Source organism: Acanthochromis polyacanthus, chromosome 9, assembly GCF_021347895.1.
Source record: "Acanthochromis polyacanthus isolate Apoly-LR-REF ecotype Palm Island chromosome 9, KAUST_Apoly_ChrSc, whole genome shotgun sequence".
Lineage (NCBI taxonomy): Eukaryota > Metazoa > Chordata > Actinopteri > Pomacentridae > Acanthochromis > Acanthochromis polyacanthus.
In genome coordinates this window covers 27,832,309-27,850,182 of record NC_067121.1, presented here as the reverse complement: position 1 = coordinate 27,850,182, position 17,874 = coordinate 27,832,309, and the positions used below count along the sequence as shown (strand labels likewise).

Sequence of the window (17,874 nt, the reverse complement as noted above, 5' to 3'; positions counted from 1 at the left end):
CGTTGTCGCTTGACGATGACGTCATCCAAACAATGCCGTTTTAAACTCGCCTGGGAGAATTAGCGCCGCCAGACAATAAACGAACATTTTCAACAGAAACGCTAAAGAAACGATACTAACAACAGTCATGTCTGTGAATTATGCTGCTGGACTCTCCCCGTACGCGGACAAAGGTGTTTGCGGACTCCCGGAGGTAAATATTAGGTGCTATAAGCTCGCTGCTAAGCTTTCTGGATAGCTAGTTAGCAGGTTAGCCGACGATATGAGCTTCATGCTCCGTCTGTGTAGAAGAGGAACTGTTTATATCAGACACTTCGTTGCAGGAGGAGGTTCTGCTTCAGTCAAGTTCAATTAGATATTTGAAAAATTCCTTTTTAAAGAAAGAGTTATCTTGTATTATATATGCCTGTGTACAAGCAAAACCTTTTATTCCAGAAGCTTTATTCATCAAAAGCTGTTTTGTGTTTTGCAGTACTAATACATTAAAAACACTAGCCTAAATTGTGACACCAAATCGTCTTGTGTCATATATTTCCTTCCTTCCTAAGATCAGATTTCCTCATGTCTATAGATGGAGTTAAAAATGTTTCCTTTTCCTCAATGCATATTTCAGAACTATCAATAATATGCTAATACAATATTTAGTTGTGTGTGAAATAATTACTCATACATCTGTAACTCAGGTCTTACTGAATCAGAACAAATTGTAATTGTTTATCATTTGTCAGTTCTTAACACCAATGTTTTCTGTTTTGTGGCAGACGTTTGACAGTCCTGAGGAGATCAAAGCCAAAGTGGAGACCCTCGCTCAGTTGATCAAAGAATCTCAGTACTTGGTTGTCCACTCTGGAGCTGGAATCAGCACCTCCACAGGCATCCCTGACTTCAGGTAAGACTCCAACAAAAGCACTACAGATAGTTTCTTTGTTTCATACTTCTTCTGAAAATATGCAAAAATCTGTCCACCCCGGGGCAAATCACATATTTTGTTGATTTTGTCAGTAAAAATTTTGGGAAAATTTGAAGCAGATGGACATTAAATAAGGCCTTTCTTCAAACACTGATAATTTTAAGAGTTATTAAGTCTTGTGTTAGCATTCAGTAACTATGGGCTCCTCTAAGAAACTCACTGAGAATCTGAACATTCACTTAACTGATGCCCACTGTCTGAACTGTGATTGTGAAGTTTGAGAATCACCAGAAGACCGTCACCTGTCACCTCATAGTGGATGTCAGACGTGTGCCACACCACATCTGAAAATGTCAAAATTGTCTGGTAAACAAGTGTTGTGAAGCTGAAATTGAGGTCTTGGATTTTCATCAGATAGTTAGATTTTCAAACCACCTCACCAGCTGTTCGTCATAGATGTAGAAGCTGGTGTGGCAGCCAGCAGCAAATTATAAATATAACTTTCATGCAGTCAGTCATCAAGATGGAACTGAAAATTGTGTAACCAAAGTATGCGATATGTGGAAGACAGATTGACAGTATCTCATCACATGAAGTGATCTAGAGAAGTATTGGGTGGAAATTCCTAAATATGGAATCCAAAGACACTTAACTTGCTATGAAAAGTGTTTGCAACCTGCGCCAAATAGAGGTGAATCCCTAATGATTTAATAGGGGGCTCAAATCTTTTTACATGCCACAATTATCTATTTATGATAAAAATATCTTTTCGCAACTTTATCTCAGAGAGATATTGTGATTTGATATCTGCTATTTTTTTAAAGTCAGCCTTACTTCAATATTCACTAGTCTATGGAAAAGTTTTTACAAAGTATTGACATGACACTTTAAATCCTCATTGTAAACAACAGCCTTTGCAATTTGCCAATTGCGTTGTCTCAAATTGCAGTTTTGATTTGAAAGTGAATCATTGTCCAGCCCTAGCCGAAGAAAGGCTGTTTTCCATTGTCTCTGGTGTAATTTGTCAAGGGTGCCCATCCTATTCAATACAACTGAATATCCCATACATCAAGACAATATATACCGGTAAAAATTAAAAAAATGTCTGCGCTTATGAAGAAACAGTCCTCATGATCGGATTGAAACCTTAGCCGTTGTTTGGAGAAAAATAATTAAGAAATTAAGGACAACAAATTTCTTGCAGTGACTTGTTTTGAAATTAGAGGCTATTTAAAGATGACCTGCACTGTGAAAACCTTAACACCTGTATTGATTTTAAAATAACCTAACAGTCTTTTATGTAAGGCTTCCTTCTATAACTGAGATATTGTTTTAAAAAGCTCCTAATTATTGTGCGTGTGGTGGCATAAAGAGTGTATAACCATTTGTTTTGTGCCTGTTTCAAAGAGTGTTTGGGTTTTTTAATCTATTTTTTTACTTTTGAAGCCTGCCAATTTGAAGTCTGAGTACAGCGTGTTCACCTTTCCAAACATGCAGCTGTTTTTGTGTTATTTGTGTGAATTTTTCATATCACATTGTCTGATTATGATGGTGAAGGCTAGTTAGGGAAATTGTTTGAAATTGACATTTTCCAAAAGTGGAGAGGAATTTAGATTATCGCTGCCAGTCTGGATCTGCTCCCGTTGCTTTAGATGTTGAGATCTGAGGATGATCAGAAATTGGACAGAGAAGAGAAGAAAGAGACTTTACGTAACTACATGGTGCTGTTCCAGAGTTTTGGCAACGATAGAAAGATGGATGTGGATAAAACAAATCAAGCAATGAGATTTTTATCTACCGTTGTGAGTGTTAAAACTTAGGGTCTACTTGTTTTTATTACTTCTAATCTGCTTTTCTAGCACTTCTTACTTCTTCATCTTTACCGGTCACATTAGTCTTTTCTTTCATCTGTCACTTCAAGTGATTTTGCCTGCATGACTGTAGAATTAAAGAACCTTTTATATGAAAGATCAAATTCCAAATGTTCTACTTTTTGCCTTTTTCTGGTTGCAAATCTCATACCTTTAAAGGTCCCAAAGCATTGAATCAAGATCAAGCATGATGTATTGATCAGAAATGAGCACATTATAGTGATGCAAAGACGCAGCATTATGAAGTCTGTCAAGTGGAGTCTGAGATTGTCGAGACCTTGAATTGGTTAATCATGAGAGTCATCAGGCAGCTGATATAAATTATTCTTTTCTTCCAACTACACAAATCGGAAATTTTAATTATTCATGTTGCAGCAGACGTAGATACATGAATTGATAATATGACATTGTGACTCCAGCGACCTAAGAGTGCTGTCAGATCAGATTATGGTCGTTGTCTGTCATTGTTTCAGACATAGGATATATAAAATTGCCAGCTTAGTCAGTCTGTTAAAATGACAATAGTCTGTTGTTGAGATCTAGGTTCATTTCGAAATACCACAGTGATGGAGAGAGACACGGTAGCATAGCTGTCATTCATGCGAGAATCAACAGAACATCAAGTGAAGATAAAACATAATAACTGTGTAATGATCCTCAAAATGTAGGACAAACAGGCTGAGAAACAGCTTTTTCCCATCATCCATCACACTCCTGAACTCAAAACACCTGAAAACCTGAATGTACAGTGTCACTTTTAATGGTTCTAATGCTGCTTACGTGCAGTTTCCTGACCATATTTATTCAATTTTATTGGTTTTTGTTTCATTTACCTCCCATATTGTGTATATCATGCCTCCTTTGCATTTGTTTTCATTTTTGATATTGTCTTGTTTTATATGTGCATTTGATTTTGTTATTTAATGTTGATATTTTATTTTTTATTGCTTGTCATCAATGCACCATCCAGCGGGAGCTATTTATATTTTTTCTTCTTCTTCTTTTCCTTTTGGCTTTTCCCTTCAGGGGTCGCCACAGCAAATCAATTGCCTCCATCTAATCCTGTCTTCTGCATCCTCTTCTCTCACACCAACTACCTTCATGCCCTCTTTTACCACATCCATAAACCTCCTCTTTGGTCTTCCTCTAGGCCTCCTGCCTGGCAGCGGGAAACTCAGCATCCTTCTACCAATATATTCACTCTCTCTCCTCTGGACATGGCTGAACCATGTCAGTCTGGCCTCTCTGACTTTATCTCCAAAGCCTCTAACATGTGCTGTCCCTCTGATGTACTCATTCCTGATCCTATCCATCCTGGTCACTCCCAAAGAGAACCTCAGCATCTTCAGTTCTCTATTCTATTCTATTCTATTCTATTCTATTCTATTCTATTCTGTTCTATTCTATTCTATTCTACTATGCACTAACAAGCAAAGGAGTAAATCTAAACTGATTGCAAGCTTATCAGACTGTCCAAAACACCAGCAGTGTTTATTTAGGATTTCCACGAACAGTGAAAATTTGGTCCTTGTTTGTTGATAATCTATCCTCTGTTTTCTGCACAGTAAAGCATCTTGACAGCCGTGATGCAGCTCAGGACTTAACAAATGATTTAACTGCAGCTGACAAACTGTGACTCTGTGTGACAGCTCACCTGTCTGATGAAAACTACACAGTGAGATGTTGTTATATCCTGGCCCAGACAGATTTTTTATCGACGTCCGTAATATAAGTATTTACTCAAAACCAACGTTGCTGTTAAAAATGTGTGAGTACGTGTAACTGTCTTCCTTTAGAGACACTCATATGGATCCTGCTGCAGGTATTTCATAAACTTAGAGGAAAGACTCCTGCAAACTGGTGGAAGCAACAAACTGAACTTTAGCTGCTAATTGCATTGATTACTAGTGTGCATCATTAATCTAAGCTGTTTGTGTCTGCATGTATGGCAGTAAAGTATTGGCATTTCAGTCTGTTGGTTAATATATTTGGAATTGTAGAGCAAAGTGAATGAGAAAGGTGAGTTTGGTTTTTGGCACACAAACTGGATTTTTTTCACTCTGTGTGATGTAGTTGGACAAATATTGGTGCTGAAATGTGGACAAAATGTTTCCTAAAGTACTTCACATAAAGTTACCGTTGTGTCTTTTTTGTTATTGTGGAAAGTGATGACAGAAATGTCACAAGGTCCTACTTAGTATCATCACCGTCAGAACTTAGTGAAGAAGTGCATGTCAGAACGCTGAGGACTTCTTGACTCAGCTTCCTGTTTCTCTTGCAGTACCAGTGTTTGAGCAGAGGAGGGTGCTGCTCACTTATTACATGCCAGATCCAGCTCTCTAAGACAATAACACATACTAACATAACATAAAATACAGCTCATTTTTTCCATTATAATGCAATATTCTGCTACATGAGCTATAGATGTTTATAAGCTCTTAATATTAATTATTTCAGAAAAGATGAATGGAGTGTGTGCACTCATATGCACACACACATGCTTGGAGATCTGGAGACCAATTAATATTTGATTAGTCTGCCTGCCAGGTAGAGTTGACCTTGGAGGGAACCTCATTGAAGGCGTTTTTCCTATATACACATCAGGCCCACTGCTGCTAATTACACACACACACACACACACACACACACACACACACACACACACACACACACACACACACACACACACACACACACACACACACACACACGTATGCATGCCTCACATCACATAAGAAGAAAGAGAACCCCTTACATTAATGTTTTTGGCGACACCAAAACACGCAAATATAGCAGCTTTGCAGATCCTTTGTGGCTTTAATGTCTCGCAGCATCTTTCTCATGGTGATAAGCGTGTAAAATGCGACATACACTCCACTCCCTTACTGCTGATGAGTCTTTGAACTGGTCTTTGCTGAACAGGCACTAAATCATGCTGCCGATGACAGATGGAGCTGTTTAAGTCCAAGCTGAAAGCGAGAGATAGATGAGACTGTTGTGGCTGCATTTAGGGACACATGGCGTTCATTCCTTCATCCGATGCATGAAGATAACTCGTGTGTCCTCGAGGTAACTTCACAGCTGCCAAGGTGTTTGACTGTTCCATAGCTGATGGTGCTGCCATGTTCATCCTTCAATTCAAACACCAAAAAGCATCTTAATCAAAGGAACATGAATATAATCATTTCAGATTTTATGCATTGTTGTCTGAAAGCTTGTAACTGTATGCAGTTAGAGATGTTTCTGTCAAATTAGGCTGGTGGCGTGTTTTTGTGATGAAATTTCTCGCATTTTCTTTGTGTATTTTACCAGTGGGAGAATCTTTTTATTATTTATGCAGTGTTTTCATTGATCTTGCATATTATCAGGAGTCGTCAGCGAGCAGCATTGACAGCAAGTTGTCAATCAGACACACAGAGATCCTCTACAGAGCTCAACCCATTGGATTGTTGATCCTTGACTCATGTAGCCTAGTCGCGCTAGACAACCCACGGCAACGAATTTAATTCTCTGCCAGGGTGGGTCTAGTTACCCTCCATAAGGCTCGAGGTTGGATGCTCCTAAAACTGGCCGAACGAATCACCAAGAAGTGTAGAGTCAGAAGGCGGGCGTAACTAAGTGACGACAGAGGCGCGACGATTCTGACAGAAACAACCGGAAACAACTAGCCTAGCCGCGCTACACAACCCACGGCAATGAATTTAATTCTCTGCCAGGGTCGACAACAAAAACGACAACAGTCGTTAGCTCCATTAGCACCGACTCTGAATAATCTTTCTGTTAACATGTCTGTAATATACTTGAGCTTCACACATTGACTGTATAAATAAGGCTTCACCGAACTACCGCATCCTCTGATTTCTGGCGCTCTAGGAGCCTATTCGTTGCGCTGATTGGTTGTATACCTACCCAATTGCTGCAGAGTGATTTGATAGACAACCTTTTAGTCCACCTCCCTCCCTGTCGAGCGGTCCTAGACCCTTGTGTCTTAAGAGCATGGGTCTAGCGCGGCTAGGCTATGACTCATGCAAATTGCACACAAATTCACACCCCTTCTTCTTGAAATGCTCCAAGTGTTTATTTCAGGGCTGTGGAGCACAACTTGACTTTTCCAGCGGTGCCTGTTGCTTGTCTGTGTGATGAAGCGTTGCCAAGAAAAATCATTCAGAATTTACATTTAAATGTAATCGTAGTTACAATCTGTTTACAGCTCTGCGTCAATCTCCGCAGCCATGATAGCTGTTAGAAATGCTCATGAACTCATCACTGCATAGAAATGGAACGCATATCATGAGACAGAGCAGAACTGAGTTTGTCAGGATGCTCGTCACTTACGTACTGGAGCCTGACCAGCACTGGGTTTTTTGGGTTAATTCTAAAAAAAAAAAAAAAAAAAAAAAAAAAGTAATTTTATATATATATATATGCTGATACTGATGTATCTGAAGTAATTAGACTGCTCAAAATCCTGCAAAAGTAAAATCTTTACTGATTTCTCCACCCAATCTTCACACTAGTTAATGTCAAGTAATCTGTTGTTGAAATTGCCGATTTCTAGATTCTCTCCAACAAAGAGCTGACACTACATTTCACTCTGTATAGAAATAAACACACAATTTGCCTTTCATTGCAATGATTGAGAAGTCAAAAGATGGATGTAGGTCACTTAGACTACCAAGCAGAAGTTTGGACACATCTTCTCATTCAGTGGTTTTTATTTAATTACTTTATATATTGTAGATTAATACTGTAAGCACCATTTTAAAAGGTTTACATATTTCATAAACAATCGGTTCATATATTTTTTATGTATTCATGTATTTGGATTTTTTGGTTAAAAAGAAATGTTACATTTCATATGTGTATTAGATTATGAGTGTATGCAGTTTTGCTGTAGAGGGCGCACTCCTGTTATATTGTCATTGCCCACAAAGAAGACATTGTTCTTCTTTTGACTGGACTTGGGAAAATAAATAATGGCTGACGGAGCAGCACAGTCTTTTTACCGTGCTGCGACGGCTTAAGTTGTCACACGTAAAAAAGAATCTGTCAGTCATTCCAATGAAGAAACCAACGAATCAAAGACGAGCCTCTACAAATAATGAAAACATCAAAACTATCAAAGTAAAATTCTGGAATTATGTTGTAAACAAAAAAGTGTTAATTTTCAGTATTTATCTACAATGTATAATTACATAAAAAGCCTTGAATGAGAACGTGCGTCCAAACTTTTGACTGACAGTGTAGATGCAGGTAGACCACTATACGTGAACATTTTAGCGAATAAAACAGACATTTTTTTGCACTAAACACATATTCCTTCAAATTGCCAAATCATCAGTGTTCTAGTATTGCACAATTCTGAAAATAAATCTCTTCTGCCGGCATTAATGGTGAGATACATGTAAAAACTATTTCATAATTGTTTTCCCTTTACATAAAGGCCGGTGTACAAAATGTAAATTCATTATTATATCAAACAATGTTTGATCTGGAGAGCCTCTGATGAAAACAAGGTAGTCCTCATAATGACCGAGATAAAAGTTTAGCTTGAAAGAACAGGTGTATAATTTATCTGGAGAACATCATAGTGCTCTTAGGGTTAATACACAGCCATGGATACAAACCCACATAAAATAAGTAGGCATGTATGTATCATCTCCAGTCCATCCATGACATTACAACCTGTCATATTCTGCTAATGCCTGCTCCATCTATTCATCACCACGTTCTCTCTCAGGGGTCCTAAGGGTGTTTGGACGTTAGAAGAAAAGGGTGAGTCACCTCACTTTGATACCACTTTTGAAGATGCCCGCCCCAGCTTAACTCACATGGCCCTCCTGGGACTGCAGAGGGCCGGCTACCTCAAGTATCTCATCAGCCAAAATGTGGACGGCCTGCATGTTCGATCAGGCTTCCCCAGGTAACCTTCCAGCTTGTGATAATTTAAGCGCGAATCATAGCCGTATGCAGTTGCATTTCATCTCATATAAAATATGGATTAGTGTAGCTTTAACGATGTGTGCAGCATGACTACAGCAACTTTTGTCACTTTCAGAAAGCTGTCTAAACAACAATGTTCTTCATATGCAAATACACACACTGCAGTTTAGTGATATCACCAGCAAAGTTGTGCGAAACGCTTTGGAGTTTAAGTAGAGTGAGTGAAGAAGAGGGTAAATAAATAAGTAGACGGGAGGTGCTTTTTCAGCACATGGACTGAAAGTATCATTAATCAGGAAGCAACCACATTGTAGTCGTTTTATTATTATTCATTTCCCGTATTTTACTTAATTTTAAAATGCATTCTAAGTTGTCAGAGATAAAGATAGCTTTTTCCCCTTGCTTGTTACATGTTGGGTTGTGACTGTTATGAATTTAAAGCTGCTGCTTTATGATAACAGCTGCAACACTGTTCATAACTTGAAGTATACTCAGTTTAATAGAAAATGCTTGCCTTGACACTGAATGATCAAGCACTGTTGGACTAACCGAAGGCCAAGAGCACCAATTATTAATTCATTTTAGACATCAAGCCCGTACTCATGTCGGAAGATTTGCTTTCCCCGGAAGACATTTCTTAGCTCTTCCTCCACCCTTCATGAAGCCAGACAGCACAGCATTAGTTCTCCAAGGAAATTATTGAGACAGCAGACAAACTTGTGAGGTACGCTGGTTGGCACTAATCTCCACAGGTGCCAAATGAACCCCAGAAAATGAATATGAGTGTTTGGAATATTAATTACAGAACAAGTCACATGAAGGACAGAGGAAAAAGTTGTGCTGAAGAGTCCTGACATTTACTTTTAACTTTGGAGACAATGATTAAAATGAAAATCCCCTCTGTGATCTCTCTACCTTTCTGCCTCTTCCTCTATTAGAGACACGTTATCAGAGCTTCATGGGAACATGTTTGTGGAGGAGTGTGAAAAATGTGGCAGGTATGTACACACAAACACCACACAGTCACATTTTGATCTTGAAACTCCGATCATTGTTGCACTAATGCGGCTGCTACATAATCCATAAAGACGAGATGAGAGGATCAGCCGCTCTTCACCTCACACTAGAATGTTCAGGATCCAGGTTTTCCAACTTCTCCTGTTTGCTTGTGTCATCGTGGTCTTTCCAGCATCTCCCTGCTGGGATTTGCACAGGCTGTACGGGTCGCAGACACTGCAGCAAAGTGGCAGTTCTGTGATCAAAGACACCCTATCGATTAGAAAGGTCAGCCGCTCGAGAAAAGCCGCTCTTGTTTATATTCATATGAAAGTACGCAGATAGAAGCTCAGCTGGCTTGCAGGTGGCCTGAACACACCACTTTAGAACAATGGAGTAAATACCCTGCACCAGCAAAAAAAAAAAAAAAAGCAATCATAGGGCCTTCCGCTTCTGACGGATAAAAACAAAAGCTAAAATACACATCAAGCGCAATTATATGAGGAGTGTTTTCTCTGCACACAAGTGACAGCACACTGCTAAATGTTGCCAGTTATCTGGAGCCAAATCCTCCCAGTCCAATCTGCTCTCTTCCAGAGAAAAACAAACAGGTTAATGTACACTCATTATCTCAACATGTTTCCAGGAACAAGACGGTGACCTCGCTTTACCTCAGTGAGCTGCACCGTCTCAGTCGATAGATTGCCTTTGGGATGATGTGGAACAGGAGGGCTGAAGAACAAATCTTCTCTGTTTGAATAGTTTTGAAGCAGATGCATGATGCTGTAAAGTCTCCAACATCCCTGAAGAAAAAAAAAATTCTGAATTTTCTTGAAGTTCTGTTTTTCTTGAAGGCTCTCTGGAAACAAAAGTTGTCTGGTCTGTCTAATAAAGTGGACAGTACGTGTATGTTATCATGTTTTGTGTATAAATCGCTTGTCCTTTTTTCCACACATGCATTTAGAATTTAAGTGTGGATTTTGTGGTTTTCCAGGCAGTACGTTCGAGAAAAGGTGATCGGTGTGATGGGGCTGAAACCGACAGGACGTTACTGCGATGTGGTTCGATCCAGAGGACTCAGGGCCTGCAGGTAATGCACGAGTGAGTGAGTGAGTTTGTGCACTTGGAGCTTACGAACCAACTGCAATCTTTAAATAACTGGAGTGTTCTTAACTACAAAAGAGGGAAGCTGATCAGCACTATACTGGATTGGGAGGATGCTCTTCCTGACAGAGACCTGAACAAAGCAGATGATGCAAGCAGGTGAGACAAGAAAACCTGCAGTAGTTTGTACCTAATTTCTCTCTTTTGTGTACGTTGTTTCATCACTGGTAACACAGTGCACACTATTTTGTTTGCTGCTTTCCATTCACATCCCTGTTTCACCCCATTTCTTTAAAGCACAAGTAATTGTTTAGACATGACCTGTAAACTAAAATAGGTGAAATAATGTTCTTGACCTGTTTTCTTAATAGTTCCGTAGTTCTGCTGTCATTGTCCTGACATGCAAATTAGTCCTTATTTAAAAATTCAATCAGGGTTTAATGTATACACCACAGTTCGCATTAATGTTTCCATTTTCCTCTTCAACGTCAGTATTTTCATTCATTGCCTTGAGCCACAAAAGCCCTTGTTATGCATTTACAAAGCAGGAGGATGAATGAGATGTTTGTGTCACCATGATGTGCTGTCTGTGACCCATAACCGATGCGTGATTACCATTCAAATTACAGAGATTTGAAGCTCACTTCGGGGAATTATTTGTTCGAGTCAGGGAGGAATGTGTGAAAAATAACTGAATCTTAATCAAAGCCGTGTTTTTGTCTGAATTTTAGCTGTGCTGCAGCCCTTGAAAACGCAGTGAAATAAAATACATGTTTACCAAGTTCTACAGCAGCACCCAGCTAAAAAAAATATGTTGGGTCATTACTTGGTGTATGCAAAATATGCTAGAGATTTATTCAGAGAGTTTGTTTTTATGTCATGGAAATGTTTTAGGGGTTCTGCAGGGGTGAAAGTAGTTTTAAATTCTTGCTAGGACTATTACCAAAACCCTCGTCTCATGCTAACTTCATGCATTTTAAAATAGCAAAGTTAAAACATAAACAAATAAGAACGTATTAACATTTTACTGTAGGCCAATGGAATAGGTAGGAATTAATAACACTTGAAAATATGGTAAACTTTTTTCTTTAATTGAAACACTGATAAATATCCAGAATACAAGGCTCTAAGAACAGACATGGGGTCACGAGCAGACACTCAGAATGGAACTAAACATCAAAATACATCACCTAAAACATTTTCCACAGAGCCCTAAAGTAGTTATAGTAGTAGTAGTTAGTTTCTGATTTTCTGTGGTAACCCATCTTCAGTGTCCATGTCTTTTCTTTTAATCAAAGAGGTTATTTTCCTCTGCATTATTACTTTGACAAAAAAATAATCTTGACTGTTTTGCGGTGCTTCTCTCCGTTTTTATTTAAAATATGCATCTGTCGATGATAACCGTTATAAATCCAGTTGAAAGTTTTTCAGCCAATCACAAGAAACTGAAAAAAGCAGAAACAGAATATTTTCCATGGATGAACGTCTACATGTGTAACGCTGATACTCAGGATGTACAGAAATGAATATTTAAGATCAAATCAATGACCAGAGGGGTAGTTTGACTTCAACTGCGAGAGACTTTTGACTAAAACTGGACTAAGACAGCATTTTCCAGTGGCAGCAGTTGAAATGTGTGCAAATCCTCGTGTTTTGTTGTGTGGAAACATTATGCAGCAGCAGTGTACCAGAAATGCCCGTCAAGCGTGTTTTTAAAAGCACGGAGAGCAGAGGAGATGTTAATTACAAAATGCACGTCAGCTGTGCGTGGCCACATCGTTAAGGTTGCCATGGTGACAGTACCTGCAGCATTCTCCACGAGTCAGGCTGAAAATTCACTGAGATTTGATTCCTCTTAAACTTCTGCTGCTCAGTCAAAAGCCTCAACTCCTATTGGCAAGATGTTACAACTTTTGCTTTTTACGATTATGCTGAGCATATTAGAGTTACATTTGTCTTTCTGTTGTCAAAAATTGTGGGAAATGGGGTGTTTTTTCCAGTTTATATTGCACTGTAAAAGGCAGATCTATAGCAATCTCGTCAATTTGAGTTTCTTTTACTGGCTTAGAGAATAACATTGTGAGAGACGAGACGCTTTTTTCTGATTTTGGTGAATTAGTCCCACGTTAGCTCTAAGTATTCTGCCTATCTACTTGAAGTAGGCTTTCTTTTTGTGATAAATCATTGATAAAGCATGTGTGAGGAAAGTAATGGTATAAACTGAGGAAAGGACCCAATGTTGTGATGGTTAAATGGTGTTATTACAACAAACAGTGCAAAACTAGTTACACACAGGGGAAAAAAATTAAGAATGAAGAATTTATGCATACAGCAACATATACAGGGTTTCTGCAGGGCATTAAAAAGCATTAATAGTCATTAAACTGATTTTGTGAAAACTAAGGCCTTGAATGGCATTAAAAACCATTACATTTGATTCTCAGTGACATTAGAAATTCTTTCTGCAGTTTTCAAGAAAAATATTTGATATTAATAATATAATAATATTTAATTACAGCTTGTGATTCATCAGGTAAACATGCCGAAGCATTGTGATAATCGTTACGGCCGTTCGGGTACAATTACCAAAAACTGCATGTTTGGAAAGTGACCGGCAGGCCGGACCAGGTGGAAGAGAGCTGGGAAATGGGGAAACGCAAATTCCAGCAAAAATGGCTCAAAAACGTGGAGTTCAGAGAATGACTGCAGCCCGTGGGTGGTCAGGGGTGGATTCCAGATTCAGAAATATTGAAATGTAGGGACAGTTTTCATATAAAAATCATCTTTTTCAAAAAAACAAACCCGTGTAATTTGTTGAGTTCACGGTCACGGCATTACATTTTTGACAGTATAGCATTAAAATGGCATTAAAAAGCATTCAGTTTGACTGGCTAATTTCTGCAGAAACCCTGATGTAGTCAAGTTTCTTACGCCATCAATTTTACCAATTACCCAAAGGAATAACAGGATGATCAGAAGAATGTCAGACATCATAATCTCCTGTTCACGATCTGTTTATCGTCACCTGTTGGTACGCAGACGAGCAGACCTGGCGCTGACTCTGGGCACGTCAATGCAGATCAAACCCAGTGGAGACCTCCCGCTCCTCACCAAGCGCAAGGGAGGGAAAATAGTTATTGTCAACCTGCAGCCAACCAAACATGTGAGTATCAGTCATGCGTCACGCCGCACCTACACATAGTCAGTGTTTCATCTAGGAAACATGAAATAGTCTGCTCAAATGACGTGCGCAGATCAAAAAGCGAAATTCTGGTTGAAGCATTTCTGATGCTCTGTCAAGTATCTCCAGGTTCAACGGTGAATTTTCTGTAATTTTCTGTCTTGCAGGACAAGCATGCACACCTGCGTATCCATGGTTACGTGGACGATGTGATGAAACAGCTGATGGAGCTGCTGGAATTGGACATCCCGAAATGGGAGGGACCGACTGTCTGCGAGACGTCCACAGCCACCTCTGAGTCCACCGGAGATATGAAACCACCGCGAAGCGTTAATGCAAAGGACAAGGTGAAAAAAGAGCCTATTAAAGAGGAGAGGAAAAGAGAAGCGACTCAGCTAACAGACAATGTCAAGGAGGAGGCAGTTTCAGTAAAGAGGGAGAGAGCTGACTCTTCAGTGGAGATAAATGAAGAGAAATAGCCTCAGGTGCTTTTCCCTCGCAATAACTTCATAACACAAACCCGTCCAGAAACAAGGCTTACAGCTGTGGGCGACATGTTTGATCAGTTTCTTGGAGGACAGAGATTCATCTTATCTTCTGGAACAAGGACTTTTCTAGTACTGTAGTGGTTTTCTTAATCGCAGATTTATCACACTCCCCTCGCAGCCACGAGAGCCAGCAAGTCTCATAAATTGATCTCCTCTCAGAAGGTTGATTGGATATGTTGTTTTTGCCTAATAAGAAAACTTGTGACTGGGATGTCAGTGTTCCTTCTTTCACAGCATGCGGCGTCTTTGCGTGTTATCTGACTTGGAGAAGCAGCCTTTTACCAGACAGAATAATGAGATGAGATCTGGAGCACATCATTATAAATAACATTTTAATAAGGTACCTTATTAAAAGCTTTATTTATAGCCATGTGCTCCACATCGTGTCCCTGCAGATTCTCTATAAAGACCCCATGGTTCGGTATGTCATGAAAAAGAACATCAAGAGAGGATCTCCTAGTCTGATACAGTTGGAGGGGAATTTTAGGTTAAACCTGGTCACAAACTAATAACACTGTATGTTTCTAGGAAAATATTTTTATCTCAGGAAATATCTGTTTACCCCCAAGGAAAATGACTCGTCCCATTTTTTGTTGTTTTTTTCTTTTCAAATATTATATACAGCATAATTACATTTTGCAATAAACACAATGGTTTTGTGGTAGCATCTTTTGTATGCACTGCATGTGTCACCAGTGGTCTAGTTCCAAATGTAGGCCAACATTTAAAAGGAAATGAAGAAAGCCTGTGCTCCCTGGAGATAATGTGTGATTACATTCGCCACGAAATCTCATTGTCATCTCGGAGGTCAACGTCCATACACGGTTTCGTTTTAAATTTGTTTCTTTTATCACTGTCTCGTAAATGAATATTATAATCAATCCTTTTTAAGAAGTGACCTTAACGGGACGAAGTAAGACGAACATAATTACATTTTCTACGCAACCTAAATACCCCCAGAAAACTCAATTAAGCCTTAGTTTTCTGTCTCCTTTTTAACAATGGGCCTCAGGTGTTTGTATAAATACATGATTACTACAGAAAAAACACATTGCTGCAGGCCTGATGTTGAATATCCTTCATCCTATTAAGGCACTTTATCTTTTTTTATATGCAACAGATGTTCCAGGACGAAAATACAACAGCTGCAATTTAAACGCATACAAGCAATAATTAGACTGGCTGAATATTTAAACCACTTGTCTCGTGTTGTGCCGCTCAAAACATCTTGTACTCATCGGAGCATGGAAATGAGACCTCTGGAAGTGTCCTGAGACGTCAGCTCTCAAGATGTTGGCAGCAGATCCTTTGGGCTCAGTAGGTTGCAGGTTGGGGCCCCCCTGGATGCGTCTGGTTCCAGTGCAGCTATGGATGCTGGTTGGCTTGTGATTGTTTAAAAGGAGTCACAGAATAAGTGCAGCCCTTCGTCACATGCTCTGGACACCAGCTGTGAGCATTTCAGCGAGTATGAAGGGTTTTTGTTTAAAAATTACAGATTCTTGATGTTTTTTTCTATCCCTCACATTTATGTTAGAACCCCACAAGCCCCATGTAGAGAATCATTGTCTGTTCCTGTTTACAGTAAATTGATGTATCGGGGTCCCATTAGTCTGTCAGGGCTAGTATAATGGCGTTGCTGGACAGTAGGCATTTCCCATAATGCATCAAGTAGCATTTTTCAATAGACCCATCATGATGAAATAATCCTGCCTGTGTAGTCCATGCCCATCTTCTTGTAGGGAGGGGGGGCCGAATTTCGACTACGCTCGTCACTGCGCACAAAATGGGAAAAAAATCGAAAACACGGGCGTTGGCTTAGCGTTGGTTTAGCGGTAGCGAGTGGTAGCAAGCAGTGCTTTAGCGTTGGTTGAGCGGTAGCGAGCGTTGGTTTAGCGTTGGTTTAGCGGTAGCGAGCGTTGGTTTAGCGGTAGCGAGCGGTAGCAAGCGTTGGTTTAGCGGTGACGCGAGCGTTGGTATAGCGGTGTCCGCTCGTAAAACGCTTACAACCGCTCCACTGAAGTTTGTGCAACGTTTAATCGCCGCCCGGGCAACGCTGGCGAAGCAGCAGTGGTCCAGCGTTCAAGATTTCTGCGTTGGCTTAGCGGACCCAAGCGTCCACGAACTTGCGTCTAGCGGTGCCAAACTTTGACTGGGCGTTGGTGGAGCGGGGGTGAACTTTGCCGGGGCGGAAAATTGCCCCCTCCTCACCGCTCGCAATATTTTGTGCAGCTCAAAACTTTCGGAGCGGTAGGAGGGCCCCTCCAGAAACATCAGCGGTGGCCGAGCGTATACGGCGTTGCTTTAACGGGGGCCAACTTCTGTTAAACGGTGGTGAACGGTTACGAGCGGTGATGAATTTTTTTCACCGTTCAAGGAACGCTCCAGCAAAGTTCGGGCGGTGTGACCGGGCCTTAAGGAGCTGTGTAAGGTTCAGGGACAGAAGGAGGAGGAGGCACATAATAAATGAACAGCATCAAATCTGTGGAGCATTAGCGTTTACATGCTCTACCAGAAGAAAGCAGAAACTATATATAGCACCAAACGTTGTTTTTACAACTGCTCATCCTCTTAAGCTCAGCAACAAGGACGGTGGTCAGAGAATCTGCATCAGAGTCCTGCTGGCTGTCAAAGCCATCCTCTCTGGAAGGACAACAGTCAGTCCATCGCTTCATAAGTCTGGGCTAAATGGCAGAGTGGCTATAAGGAGGCAATTAGTGATGGCATGCTTGGAGCTGGCACACAGACAGAAGACTGCATCAAAGGTTTTCTGGCCCGATGAAGCCCGAATCAAACCCTTCAGTTGAAATTCCAAGTGCTACTTCTGGAGGGGAGCAGCCGCAGCTCATTAACCATTTAACACAAGTCCTGCTGTGAGACATCAGAGTGGCGGCTTCATGCTCTGTGAAAGGGTTTCACTGGTAGCTTTCGGAATGCTTTTAGGCGAAGTGAGAACAATGAATGGAGCTAGCGAGGTCAGAACATCCTGCTACAAACTGTCTCTAGACATGGAGCTAAACCTCCCGCATGGCTGACAGAGCAAAACCTAGAAGCAGAGTCTGCTTGTCTGTTTATCGAGAATCCCATTCAGCCTCTGAGGACGAAAGCTGAAGTTCTAAATGCTGTCAAAGGCTGAGCATTGCAAGAAAAGAAAGATAGACGTTGAAAAGTGAACACGATATGATGAGAGAGGCTCTTCTTTAAAGGATGCATGACAGCGTAAAACACTTTCAATAGGCTATGCTTTAATATGAACGTCTCAACACTTCAGACGTTATTTAATCTTCAAAATGTTCTGTTTTGTCGGAAAACTCCTGATAACAC

At 40.2% G+C, this 17,874-nt stretch overlaps 1 protein-coding gene across 1 annotated transcript; it reads left to right on the top strand.

The window, feature by feature from the left end:
• On the top strand, positions 1-15,217 carry sirt6 (sirtuin 6). The gene is made up of 8 exons (XM_051953551.1): positions 1-193; positions 762-889; positions 8,522-8,704; positions 9,663-9,722; positions 10,715-10,810; positions 10,903-10,983; positions 13,864-13,987; positions 14,173-15,217. Exons 1-8 carry the CDS (start codon positions 128-130, stop codon positions 14,482-14,484), a joined length of 1,050 nt encoding a protein of 349 aa, XP_051809511.1. The 5' UTR covers positions 1-127; the 3' UTR covers positions 14,485-15,217.
• Positions 15,218-17,874: the final 2,657 nt, after the last annotated feature.